Source organism: Amia ocellicauda, chromosome 23 (assembly GCF_036373705.1).
Source record: "Amia ocellicauda isolate fAmiCal2 chromosome 23, fAmiCal2.hap1, whole genome shotgun sequence".
In the NCBI taxonomy this organism is placed as follows: Eukaryota; Metazoa; Chordata; class Actinopteri; order Amiiformes; family Amiidae; genus Amia; species Amia ocellicauda.
In genome coordinates, this window is record NC_089872.1 from 2,675,527 (window position 1) to 2,690,052 (window position 14,526).

At 38.3% G+C, this 14,526-nt stretch overlaps 1 protein-coding gene across 10 annotated transcripts in view; it reads right to left on the reverse strand.

Moving 5' to 3' along the window:
• LOC136718813 (mitogen-activated protein kinase kinase kinase kinase 3) overlaps nt 1-14,526 on the reverse strand; it is a 147,943-nt gene that overhangs the window by 18,790 nt on the left and 114,627 nt on the right. For 4 of the 10 annotated variants that reach the window (XM_066696556.1, XM_066696560.1, XM_066696561.1 and 1 more), the window contains 8 exons: nt 12,814-12,867; nt 10,529-10,583; nt 9,320-9,485; nt 7,089-7,210; nt 5,283-5,324; nt 3,408-3,492; nt 1,109-1,188; nt 368-428 (listed from right to left, as the gene is read on the reverse strand). In XM_066696556.1, the coding sequence (XP_066552653.1) occupies nt 368-428; nt 1,109-1,188; nt 3,408-3,492; nt 5,283-5,324; nt 7,089-7,210; nt 9,320-9,485; nt 10,529-10,583; nt 12,814-12,867 (665 nt within the window). The remainder of the gene's footprint in view (nt 1-367; nt 429-1,108; nt 1,189-3,407; nt 3,493-5,282; nt 5,325-7,088; nt 7,211-9,319; nt 9,486-10,528; nt 10,584-12,813; nt 12,868-14,526) is intronic. The other 6 variants (XM_066696557.1, XM_066696564.1, XM_066696559.1 and 3 more) reach the window with 3 other exon arrangements.

Genomic DNA, 14,526 nt, shown 5'->3' on the forward strand with positions numbered 1-14,526 from the left:
TGAAAAATAAATAAATACATACAGATGTAATTATACAGGGATTATAATGCTTGGTTGAGTAGGTTCAAAATTCATAATTGCTCTTTCATTGTTTCAACAACTTGAATGTGGAAATATTCTTCTTTGTAGAACTAGATACTAACATGAGACAAGATATTTGTGTAACAGGAATATAATGGAAAAACCATATTGGCATTGAGGAATGTTAAAAGCTCTTTAGAATCATCTGTTATATTACTTTCACTTTTTTTTAACTGCTTGAATTTTTCTTTGCTTGTGTTTTAGGTTTTGTTCAATTTTAATAGTTTTATGCCTTGCTAAGTTATATCAGAACAGTGAACAATGTTAGAGGATTAACAAAACTTACCGGATATTGAAAGCAAACTATTGTTCATTACATAGAGCCACGTACACCGCCGTGGAAAAAGCTGAGAAAGAGTCAGACAGAAAATAAATATACAACCTTAGAAGTTTATCATGAGCTAGTGTCTCCTCTCTTCTAACTTTTGTTGCAGCTCTCAGTTACCCAGTTACTTTTCTTACAGAACTTGACCTAATTATTTAATCAGACCATTTAGATGTTTTTAACATCTTCAATTTCATATAAGCTGGAAACAATGTTTAATTACACTGAAATTTTTGTTTGATAAAGGGTTTAATTACGTAATCGAGAGCTCAGCTGGAATAGACGCCAGAGGACACACTAGAATATAATTCAGAATTCCAATTCCCTTACCAAAAGTCAAGTAAACACAGTTCTTCAGAAATCATACAGGAATATTCCACAAGGGTGTTTTCAAGTAAACATCACCTAAAAATTCCCAAAAGGATTCTGCACTCTGATCATTGAAACATGCTTTTTGAAAAATGTGTTCTATTGCACATTTCTCTGTATTTAGGTTCCTACTACTAAGGTGTGGAATTAAAAGTAAATGAATTTTGATGTAAAACACAGAACACTGTCCTTTTCAGTTCACCAATGATCAATTTTCCAAATACTTTTGTTTTCAGAAAACCCAGTTTTTTCTGAACATGTGTGACCAGAGGCTTGGACTTTTTTTGGCCTTCACCCCATTTCAAAGGAACACTCTGAAACCGAGATGCCAACCTGCTCCATTGAAGTCTCGTGCAATTCATTCAGATTTAAAGTGTAAATTCCTTCCTCTGCACCAAATATCAAATACTGGTCTGAAATACAAACGATAAAAACAGTTACGAGACACCCTCGGGAAGCTTGGCTCCTCCTTAACAAAATCACAAAGAAAAGACATACCAGAGAAGGCCCAGAATTCAGCACTTATACAGACAACAGAGAATACAGTCAAAAAACCAAACAGATTTTCCCATGCATCCAGTATTAATGACTTAATTTTTTGCTAACATTATTTATACTGTTCAGTGTGGACATCGGTTTATTACCAGTGTCAGTTAAACTATATCATAATTAATTTTGTTTGCTTATTGTCTGATGATATTTACTCTTACTATAACAGAAATTGACAGAATAGCTAACCAGAGAGCAAACAGCTCTATATACAAATATTGTGGAGCATTACCAATGTTATTTAATATAAAATTATTATAATTAGTCTGCTGTCCAAAGTGAATCACATTCATCAATAAACTGCTGTATTAAGGTTATATATTGTAAAGCTTTATCACAATACATACTGAATAAAATTCAAATTTGAATGAGTCATAAAGAAGTAGAGTTGAAAATGTACAAAATGTGGTACAGGACTAGAGTATGTTGGAACAGGCTGCATGAAAAACCTGAAATGAAACAATGGTATTTGTTATCTGATCTCCTACAGTGTGAGGCAGCATGGTACTGGTGATAAATTAGGGCTGTCATGATCATGAAATTTTAGTTGACGATTAATTGTCATACAAATAATTGCGATTAACAATTTAATTGGCTTCTGAAAATCAAAAGTAAATATCTCTGCGTATGTGAATTACTCCCACACATCTGTTCTTATATATTTGAATTAAATACATATACAGTGTTTCAGCTGTAAACTCTTCAAAATTAATAAGTTATGAATAGTTTCTTCTCCAACCGCCGGACTGCAGTTTATGTGGTAGGCTATACTGAATATATTACAGCCAAAATTAGTCATTGTGAAAAGATTTATGATCGAGTTGATTGCTGAAAAATCAGTCTTCACATCCTATATTCATATATTATCATTATTTTATTAGCAGATTTGCACCCGATATAGCTCTCGTCTGTCTGTCCTGATCGCACAGGATCTGCAAGTTTGTGTCTTTCCTTTGGAATCCAACTCTTTGTTTTTCATTTTCGACACTTAGCTTTTTTTTTTTTTTTTTTAAAGGAGCCACATATTATGTGGGTGTGGCGGGTGTATGTAGTATGAAATGTCAGTGGTTCTAGTGTTAAATAGCTTGTTCTAAAACTATTGTGTAGGCCTACCTAACGTAACGTAAAAGTGGTTCAAGACTTGATTATATTTTCAAAAGTTAATACGCAATGGGGAAACAAAAAAGCTACGTTCATCTAATTAGAAAAGCTGGATGGAAACAAGAAAATTCGACAAAACTGACAATATCGCTAAAAAGGTTTTACACCTTTTTTTTCTTTTTTCGAAAAAGTTTATATTCAAAATAGGTGATGAAAACGCGTTTGTCGAATAAATAATAATGTAGATAATATTACATGACTAAACAGCTTTTTGGTCCGATTGCATTTTACAACTATTCTAAACTGAGTTTAAATATACTTAAATTAAGCAGCAAAGGACTGTAAATTATCTGCAGCATAATTTTCCCCTATGCTGTCAAATGCTGCACCCATAGGGGAGACATCCAATTTATGGAAACACACCTAATTTGCATTATATTTGTTGCAACATTTCTAACATTGGCATAAAATTCCCTTATTGGGATGGAAACATATGATTGTGGAATCTAAAGATTGTGAAAAATGATCACGGTCAAAAATCACGATCATGCGATAATTGTAATAACAGGTTGTATAGTAGAGAGATTAATCGAAGTCTACAGGTGCAGTCTGAAAAGGAGATCATGGATACTTTAAAATGGAACAGTAATACAAGCTCATTATTTGCAAGTCTTCCCAATATGAAATCCCACTTGTGATAATCTTGCAAACAGCAATCAGCAAGATTCTTCTATTGACCTTTACCACACTGCATGCCTCAGACCCTGCCTCATATAGTTCCAGTTACTGCAGGATTTTTATACAATCTGCCTAGAGATTTGATGCACCTTCTCCATCACAGTCAGAAGGCAGATCTAAGACTTCTCCATCCGACAAAGGTTTTACATTAGTGTGGTGTGTGTGTGTGTGTTAGTGTGGAAAATCTCCTGAGGAATAAGCACAGCCACGCATTGACACACAAATCAGTACAAAGAAGGAATACCTCTAGTGTCAGGATTTATCCAGGATGTGGCACAATGTATTTTTAAGGGACAGCCATTGAAGACTTTTGAGAAACATGCACCCATCTGCAGAATGAAAGAAAATGGTTTTAGGAGAAAAAAACAAAACAAAAAACTACAACTTCAAAGCTCTAGAAACTGGTTATTTCAATAGGTTTGTGCAAGTCAAGAAAGATTGAGAACCAAAAAGATTTCCATAGCTTGTCATTCTGTGAGATCTGCAGTGTAATTGGTGAGAGTTTCTTAAATCCTCACCACAATGCTATAGTATTTGCAGTGTGAAAAGTAGCATATAGCTCAGTGGTTCCCAAACAGGGAAAAAGTCAAGACAAGATGCACAAAATCAACTAGGGGATCCGACAACTGTTCATTGTCACCACCGTGGAAGACGCATTAGATAAACGGATTCCTATTGCATTGACTTATCTCTGTGAAACTACTTTTTCCACACTTACATACATTAAAGACAAACTACGGTCATGACTCGCAAAAGTTGGCAGTTTTAAAAAGTCGGCAACTGGAGACGTTTATTAAATTAAATCTCTTTTATTAACACAGACGCTAAAATATATTATTTTTATAATAACTGGTAAATTGTATGAAATGTGAAGAAGGTGTTACTGAATGTTCTTTAAATACATTGATCGATTCAGATTGGGACCGCTCCGGTTCCTCTTTTTCTACCACTACAACTACGGTCTCAAGCATAAAGCCCAGAATACAAATGCTCTGTTCCAGCATGAGGCTAATCCGTCTCTTTAATTCGAGTGAGTAGTAGATGGATTAAAAATATGTTTAATTCTGGTATTACCAATGTAAATGGTCAAAATAAAAGTATACAAAGTGAAATACAAACTAGTATGTCAGTGTATATATATATAAATCCTAATATAAATATGAAAGTGTGAAACAGGGGGTGGCCTAGATAGCACACTTTACTAAGGATAGGTGTTAGTTTAAATCTGACCTGCGTTAAGTTCAGGCGAGCTTACTTCACTAATAACTGGTTATTGAGAATTGGGAGTGATAAAAACTAAATAATTGTCAAATTCCCAATTTACAGTGGCAAGAAAAAGTATGTGAACCCTTTGGAATTACCTGGATTTCTGCATAAATTGGTCATAGAATTTGACCTGATCTTCAGCTAAGTCAGCTAAGTTTAAACTACTAACACACATCATTGTATTTTTCTTGTCTATATTGAATACATCATTTAAACATTCACAGTGCAGGGTGGAAGAATATTGCTGAACCGAAACAGTTTTGTAAAGAGGAATGTTCCAGAATTCCTCCTGACCGTTGTGCAGGTCTGATCTGCAACTACAGCAAGGTTATTGCTGCCAAAGGAGTGTCAACCAGTTATTAAATCCAAGGGTTCACATACTTTCTCCACCCTGCACTGTGAAAGTTACATGGTGTGTTCAATATAGACATGAAAACATATAATTGTTTGTGTGTTACTAGTTTAAGCAGACTGCATTTGTCTATTTTTGTGACTTAGATGAAGATCAGATCACATTTTATGCAGAAATCCAGGGAATTTCAAAGGGTTCACATACTTTTTCTTGCCACTGTATATACATATACACACATTTATTCATTTATTTATACAGGGTTATTATAAACAAAATGCATTAAAACATATTTACATATATTTATTATACACAAATAGTTGCCAAGCTTAAACAGCTCATACTGAACATCTTTAAACAAAACAAAAAACTGATTTACTGTATTCATTAACATTATAATGTGTGTATCACAAGTATGTTGTTTGATCATAATTTCTTCTTTCATAATAACTCCATATGAAAAACAACATTCGAGATGAAGATTTCACAGTCAAGTATACTCACATGGACTTTTGGAGTAGGTGGAAGACCATTGCTTATAGGCTTCTGAAATGAAATGGGGGGGGGGGGGACGACGACAAAAAAACAAAATCAGCTGCAGCTATCATACAAGTTTCTAGGGGGAAAAGAAAAGGACTTCACAATATCTAAACAGCACCATTTACAGAACAAATTTTAACAAAAAGTTTTAACAAAAGCAGTTTTTGAATTGGTTAATCCTCACCAGTGAAACAGACAGAACGCATGTTGTTTATGAGTTGCTCATCAAAAAAAGATTAAACACAACAAACGGATATCAGAGAATGTGTGATTTTCCATAGAGCTGAACTAGGTGTGACTTGATGTAGGAAAAAACTAAACTCATGAACACCACCAGCATTGTCTCCTGAATTAAGATTATTTAAAGCAGCATATTATATGTTTCTATATATGCCCTCATTCTATCTATGATGTAACATTGTGATTTTAAACATCCCTACACCAAAGGACCAAAGAATCTGCAAAACATCGCTAAACCCACCCAATTGTCATACACACAGAATCTTCTATCTTCTAAACCTGCTATAAACCACTATGTGGATTGATTTTTCAATTTATGTTTATAAAAAAAGACAGCAAACAAGTGGCACATCTTTTTGAATCTTGTCCTCCGCAACACACACTCTTGCATTTACTTATTTTAATCTGCCAAAAGAAAAGACAGTAAAATGTTGTCTTGCAAGTTTTTTTATTGCAGCATTTCAGACCTTGCTCCCATTTAATTACGATGATAATACATGTATAAAAATGTATTTGCAATAATTTTACGGTGCGTAGCAAATGTTTGATTCACTATCCCAAATTTCTCTCTAGCTGGCAATGTGAATATAGTTTTAAAGAATTAACCTGTAGAAGTGTAATCATATGGCTTTGAATACACCTTTTCTGTAGATGTCAGCAAGATATTCTAGTCTCTTGTGTCTCTGTGTTCCAAGTCTTTTGTCAAAACAGATCTACAGAACTTGAAATTTATTGTTGCTGTATAAACTTATCACAGCATCAGATGTGTGAGAATTCAGAACAGAAAATGCTCAGTTCCAGCTTCACAGATCCAGAATCTCACCAAGAACTAAGGTTTGTCATCTACACTCAAAATATTTCTATTTTATGTAATGCCTTGCAAGACAGCTGTTGTTTATACTGAATTAATTCCCACCATTCTCAGATTAGTACTTGCTATTAGAACTGAATTTCATGGCTTCCTAAATGCCCAGCCCTCGTATAATTATCATGCATAGACTGATTATAGATGGCCATGCGGAAGAGAAGACTTTTATACCAGAGGTAGAAGTACTGGGTTAAAAAAAAAAAAAGCTATGTATTTGTGTCCTTATTGTAAAAGGACTGGGCTGGTCACTCATATTGTAAAGATTCACCTGAAAATTTAAAAAAAAATCACAGATATGCAAATATGCTGCACAGATCTTGCAAGAGTTTGTCATTTCATAATGGACAGTTATAAATTAATTAATTTAAATTTTGATTGGCCATTTTTTTTATTTAGAATCTGTAATTGATAAATCAACTCAGCTTTCAGCTAAGACTCCAGTGCTTAATACGAGAAGGAAGGAGACTGAATTTCTTCAAATGCCAACCTCTCAGATTCTTTAAACACTGCGAGTGCACAGTGCAAACAGCAGAGCTTCAGCTTTGTGTGAGGGACAGATGCAGTTCTCACTGTTGAAGGCCACAAGTAAAACTAACAGCAAAAGTGCAAAGTAAAGGGCAGGAACAGACGAACAATACAGAACCAAGGGTTAATTCTTTTACCGGTATGTCCTTCTTGTCTCTCCGTATTGGGACAGCAGGGGGCATGGTGGACTGCTTCTCTCCTACCTGATGGAAGGCGTGCTCCTTGTCTCCATTCACTTGGGATGCATTCAAACCATTACCTGCAGAAGACATTCATGTTATAATTAACATATATTGGATTCAAAAGCAATAACAGCACACCACTTTCCCATATTCAGGTATTAGTGTTTTCACCTCCTCCCAAGGTTGAACAGAAGTGATCAAATTGGCTACTTGAATATTATGCAGATAAAATAATGATCATGCATCATTACATTTCCCACTTACTAAAATAAAGATACTGTGGAGGATATAGATATTAGGCTGCTGCCATAGTACACTTAAGCTCACAAAGCAGGCTTCAATGGGTAAATGAGTATTAACTGATTTTACCATATTATTCTTGTATGGGTGTTAAGGTCTTGGATTCAACTTTCTAATGCTAAAACATGCCAGGACATGACAGAAGGATAACAGCAGAGGGGGGGAAGATGCAGGCTGACAAATTACAAGACATTGGAAGCATTTCCCAAAAATATACACTACCGGTCAAAAGTTTTACTGAAATATAAGCAGTTCAAGTCGAGTGAATAACCTGAAATGGTACAAATGTTTAGGTTACCAAAAACTGAAAAATAATGTACATTTCAGAGTTATATACTGTGTTTCTACCCCCTCTTAAGCATTATTTGGCAGTGTTACACACAGCTCCTGTGCACAGAAGTTACACTGTAACTTCCTAGAATGTGCTCATGGTTTGAAAGCTTATTCTCTTGGTTACCAGTGCTTTTCATTCTCAATCACATCCAATTCACAGTTTCCGTGTCACCCACCATCATTCAGAGCACGGGGGGTAAATGCGCAGTCTGCTCGGGGGGAGGGGGGTCTCATTCAGACGGTCATAGATCACCCAATTTCGATCAGATTTCTTTGCAACTAGGCTTGTTTTGTTCAGAACAACCTAACGCTTAATAATCAGTATATATTATATGATGTTCTGTCAAACACAGAGAAGTTCAGATCCAATTATGTAAAATCGTTGTGTATTAGTACACTGTAAACAGTTTTCCATCTTGACATTTTGAGCTCTCTACGGGTGTGTGTTCCTTCTACCAAAACGTGGTCTTGTTTTGATCAGTAGACTGTCTGGTTCCAGAATATGTCATAATTGTCAATATTTTCTGAGATTTTGTATTCCTACTCAGACCAGGTAACCCCCCACACCGCCATTTCAAATTCTTTGTTTTGGGGGGGGATTTTGGGGGGAGTCTCAGCTTTCATGGGATACCAAACACTTGGCAAACAACACAACAGTGAAGAGTACACATGGGATTAAAGAGAAGCGCATGGATTTGGTGCCCTTTTGGTGCCCACCTTAAGGGGTCACATTTTGTTAAACAAAATGATTCCATGATTTATTTGTTATCTCCAATTGTTTATTTGTTCTATGCTTTAATTTCAGAGTACACTGAGAAATTAAACTGCATAAATTTCAATAAAAACTGGTAAAATGTAGGTGGTCTAAAACTTTTGACCGGTAGAGTATATAAAAATAAATATATATGACACCCTTTTTATTTAAGAAATACAAGCACACTTGTTCTTGCTCCACCCCCACAAACCCCCCCCAGAAGAAAATTCACCATCATCAGCGCCCCCCACCCCCAAGCAACAAAACTGAAACATGGGTGTATTATTCCAGATTTGGGAGTGGATTTTCAAGGCCCAGAAGCAGACAATCGGTACACCATTTGAAAGTGTTCAAGTGTCCACCTTTCCAATGACACATGGCTTGCAAGACTGTGTCTTGTATAATGTAGAAGAAGAAACTTATAATACATTTTCCATACATACAGTGTATTCATGAGTTAAGGGGACTAGTTGCAATGAAGTAGGAACCAGGAAGTAACCTGAAAATGATTCAGTGACATATCAGGAGATAGGAGTAATATAGCACAGAACAGCCTTCTAATGACAGGATTAACCATGGACTCCAGAGGCGGATGGGTGAGTTTAGGGTGGGGGTGCTAGTGCAGCTTGTCATGTAAATGTGGTGAAGCTGTGGGAGGCGAGGTAGGGATCCACAGAGCAGGGTTGCCTTTTTCGGCATCCCCATTCTGAGAGGCATGAAGCCATGGCCAGAACTGCCTAAAAGGTCCCCTATTGCCATTCTGCTTCCCAGGTGCTCTCACTCTGATTAGACTCATTACCTAGGCTGCTGCGCTTGTGCAGTGGAAGCCGGGGAGGCGGGGGACGGGGGGGGACATAGGAGGCCGGTCTGGCTGGACTCTCTGATGTGGGGCATCTCTTGATGGTTCCCTGGTTGTTGTCATCATCTCCTGAGGGACTCTCCTGGGGGATGCAGATGGACTTGGGCTGAAAGCAAGAGGGGGGTAAAAGAACCACAAAGGTTAGAGTGATATGTCCCAGAAGAGAAAAGTACACTGGGAAACACATACAGGTATCCTGATTTGGATCTCATCCTATACACAATACATTACTCCCCTAAGGATTAAAATCAGATAATCTTAGTATTCAATTTAAGAGTGTAATGTGCTTACCAAATCACCATTAAAAAATAAATATCCTAATTTATAAATGTGTTTTTTTTTTTTAAATCAACACAGCTCACATGCTACAATCCTTGTTCTGTAACAAGAGATTTCAACAACATATACATATTCTCCACAACATGCACTGTTAAGTTCAGATTTCACGGTCAGAATTTCAGGCTCCAGGTGAAGTACATTTCTTGGGAGTGCAGGTTGGGCCTCATAATCAACAGATGGCTGGTTTAGAACCTTGGCTAAGCCAACTAAAACTGGGATTCACCATGGTCCACCCCATGAGTTGGGTACAATTCTGACTTACAATTTAGTAATGGCATTGTACAACAGAGAAACTGACTACAGATTGACCGTGGGCATTGCCAGTAGAGCACAAACACAGAAGCACACACCAAAACACAGTTCAAACACAGTTCTAAGAGGTACGAAGGAGAGAAAATAAAGAGGGAAAAAAAGGACTCCTGTAAACCATGGAACGCTGTAATCTTTATTGTAGCAGATAGTTGAAGCTTTGGTTGAAAAACCTTCTGCAGTGCCAAACAGGAAAGGAGACAACCACCGCACTGTGTATCCTGTGAAAGATAACACTGCCCAGCCACATTCCCAGGACATAAAGGGAGAGGGGGTTGATATGTGCAAGGAATGTAAAAATACATTCAAATAAAGTACAATTAGAGAACAAACCACAATCAAATAGCCTACTTTAAAAAAAAAAAATCAAATTGCAGCTTACGTGCCAGCTTGTAAATACACTGCCTCACGCAACAGTAAACATGTCCTCTTGCTTCAGGACCCAAACCCAGTATGAGAAGAACTAATGAAGAGCTTTTTTAGATAGAAGATTGTTCTTACCTTGGGGGGCAGTGGCGGCGGGACTTTTGGCCTCATGGTGGAGCTGGAAGAGCTGCTGGGAAGGCAGAATCGTCATTAGATCCAGAAAAAAAACAAAAGTAACACCATGTTTCTCCTAAAAGCCAAGAGCCCTCCAACAAACAACCCAGGTGTGAGCCTTTACAGTGTGACAGGCTGAAGACCACCCATTAATTCCTCTCTATTAGATATTTTTTAGAAGTAACTTGGGGCTCTATTCTCTAACGTTTGAGAAGGATGTCATGTGATGCTCAAATGTATTCTCAATGTGATTATAGTTGTGTTGCACATATACACTGATCAGCCATAACATTATGAACATTGACAGTTGAAGTGAATAACACTGATAATCTTGTTATCATGGCACCTGTCAATGGGTGGAATATATTAGGCATCAAGTGAACATTTTGTCCTCAAAGTTGATGTGTTAGAAGCAGGAAAAATAACCAGGCAAGCGTAAGGATCTGAGCGACTTTGACAAGGGCCAAATTCTGATGTCTAGATGACTGGGTCAGAGCATCTCCAAAACTGCAACTCTTGTGGGGTGTTCCCGGTCTGCAGTGGTCAGTACCTATCAAAAGTGGTCCAAGGATGGAAAAGCGGTGAACCGGCGACAGGGTCATGGGCGGCCAAGGCTCATTGATGCACGTGGGGTGCGAAGGCTGGCCTGTGTGGTCCGATCCAACAGACGAGCTACTGTAGCTCAAATTGCTGAAAAAGTTAATGCTGTTCTGATAGAAAGGTGTCAGAACACACAGTGCATCGCAGTTTGTTGTGTATGGGGCTGCGTAGCCGCAGACCAGTCAGGCTGCCCATGCTGACCCCTGTCCACTGCCGAAAGCGCCTACAATGGGCATGTGAGCATCAGAACTGGACCATGGAGCAATGGAAGAAGGTGGCCTGGTCTGATAAATCACGAGTTCAAGGTGTTGACTTGGCCTCCAAATTCCCCAGATCTCAATCCAATCGAGCATCTGTGGGACGTGCTGGACAAACAAGTCCGATCCATGGAGGCCCCACCTCACAACTTTCATTGCTGGTGCTAACGTCTTGGTGCCCAATACCACAGCACACCTTCAGAGGTCTAGTGGAGTCCATGCCTCGACGGGTCAGGGCTGTTTTGGCGGCAAAAGAAGGACCTACACAATATTAGGCAGGTGGTGATAATGTTATGGCTGATCGGTGTAGTATTGTATATTGTTAGCACTGTATAAAGATTCAGGTAAACCTTATCTTTGGATAAAGCTGTCAAATAAATAAATAAATAAGATTCTCCCGTTTCTGTTTGGGAGAAAACATACAAATGCATTAGTCAATGAGTGATTCACATTGCCTCATTTTCAGCTGTTAATCCTAATCTGAGTCAAATCTGTTCATCTGGTCAGGATGTGTTAATTCTCCCAATTTTATATCAAGGAATCTGAACCATGCTTTTATTTAATTACATATTCTTCTCCTTTTAGCAATGCACCTGTTTGCTTAAAATAGTGAGGGTGTATTTTACAGGATCAGCTCTATTCAGGTTTTTATTTTTTCTGGGTTTAATACATAGTCACAGCTTCTATTTCAAAAATCAAGGGCTGAATTATTGGTTATTAGGCAGCACATATGTTTCTGGGCCACTATTAGTTTCAGACTGGCCTACAAAGGAGAACAAAAGCAAATGTGTAAAGTGAATGTGGAGGAAGATATACCCAACACCTGTGGTAACTGATTTCAAATTAAATGCATGATTTCATTAGACTCCAAAGACCTTCTTGTGTTGCTTTGGGAACACAGAATAGATTTGACATTAGCAGGCTCCATTTGAATTCCATATTCCAACTGAGAAGCAATTCTTCTGCACATGTGTGAGAATAGAGCCCTCGGTTTATTTTCTTTCACATGCCACTGTACTACATCTTAAACAAGGTAAACAGAGGAGAACGGACACAAGGTAACACTCCACTATGATGCGTCAGGTGTTAGGGAGGCCAAGTGAGAGTATCACACAGACGGACATGCTTAGAGGGGTCACACAACCAGCAGCCAGAACACCATGACAGACACAGAGGCTAGTGACAGTGGCCTCTACACAGGAGGTCTGTTATTGTGGTTGAGCTGGGGACAAGCAGATAAAGCCAGGGAGAAGCGGGTGCATTTAAAGCGTAATGAGACGTGGATGAAACTGGAAAAAGACAATTTCTAAAAAATCTATTTTTTCCTTCTCTCTCTCTCATTCTCCAGGATTTGGGTAAATGAACTAACTAGAACATGAAAAGACTTACTGTTGAGTTTCATCATCATCCCCATCATCATCCTCTAAATGTGCCACATGTCCCCTGAGGAGATGAACAAGGTACCAAAGCTCAGTGGATTCGTCCGGCATTATATGAGCTAAGCTGCGTTTTTGCTGTGGTTTTTGTTTGTATAAAAAAATAAATAAGAATAAAAAATAAAAATAAAATATATATATACAGTGCATACGGAAAGTATTCACAGCGCTTCACTTTTTCCACATTTTGTTATGTTTACAGCTTTATTCCAAAATGGATTAAATTCATTATTTTCCTCAAAATGCGACAAACAATACCCCATAATGACAACGTGAAAGAAGTTTGTTTGAAATCTTTGAAAATTTATTAAAAATTAAAACAAAAAAAGCACATGTACATAAGTATTCACAACCTTTGCTCAATACTTGTTGAAGCACCTTTGGCACCAATTACAGCCTCAAGTCTTGATGAGTATGATGCTACAAGCTTGGCACACACGTATTATTGGGCAGTTTCTCCCATTCTTCTTTGCAGGACCTCTCAAGCTCCATCAGGTTGGACTGGGAGCGTCGGTGCACAGCCATTTTCAGATCTCTCCAGAGTTCAATTGGGTTCAAGTCTGGGCTCTGGCTGGGTCACTCAAGGACATTTACAGAGTTGTCCTGTAGCCACTCCTTTTTTATATTGGCTGTGTGCTTAGGGTCGTTGTCCTGTTGGAAGATGAACCTTCGCCCCAGTCTGAGGTCCAGAGCGCTCTGGAGCAGGTTTTCATCAAGGATGTCTCTGTACATTGCTGCATTCATCTTTCCCTCGATCCTGACTAGTCTCCCAGTTCCTGCCGCTGAAAAACATTCCCACAGCATGAGGCTGCCACCACCATGCTTCACTGTAGGGATGCTATTGGCCAGGTGATGAGCAGTGCCTGGTTTCCTCCAGATACGAGTTCAATCTTTGTTTCATCAGACCAGACAATTTTGTTTCTCATGGTCTGAGAGTCTTTCAGGTGCCTTTTGGCAAACTCCAGGCGTGCTGTCATGTGCCTTTTACTGAGGAGTAGCTTCCGTCTGGCCACTCTACCATACAGGCCTGATTGGTGAAGTGCTGCCGCTCAGTTTGGCCAGGCGCCCAGCTCTAGGAAGAGTCCTGGTGGTACCAAACTTCTTCCATTTACGGATGATGGAGGACACTGTGCTCACTGGGACCTTCAATGCTGCAGAATTTTTTCTGTACCCTTCCCCAGATCTGTGCCTTGATACAATCCTGTCTCGGAGGTCTACAGACAATTCCTTGGACCTTCATGGCTTGGTTTGTGCTCTGACATGCACTGTTAACTGTGGGACCTTATATAGACAGGTGTGTGCCTTTACAAATCATGTCCAATCAACTGAATTTACCACAGGTGGACTCCAATCAAGTTGTAGAAACATCTCATGGATGATCAGTGGAAACAGGATACACCTGAGCTGAATTTTGAGTGTCATGGCAAAGGCTGTGAATACTTATGTACATGTGATTTTTTTGTTTTTTATTTTTAATAAATTTGCAAAGATTTCAAACAAACTTCTTTCACGTTGTCAATATGGGGTATTGTTTGTAGAATTTTGAGGAAAATAATTAATTTAATCCATTTTGGAACAAGGCTGTAACAAAATGTGGAGAAAGTGAAGTGTTGTGAATACGTTCTGGATGCACTGTAAATATTCTGGTATGCACTGCCTTTGGGGC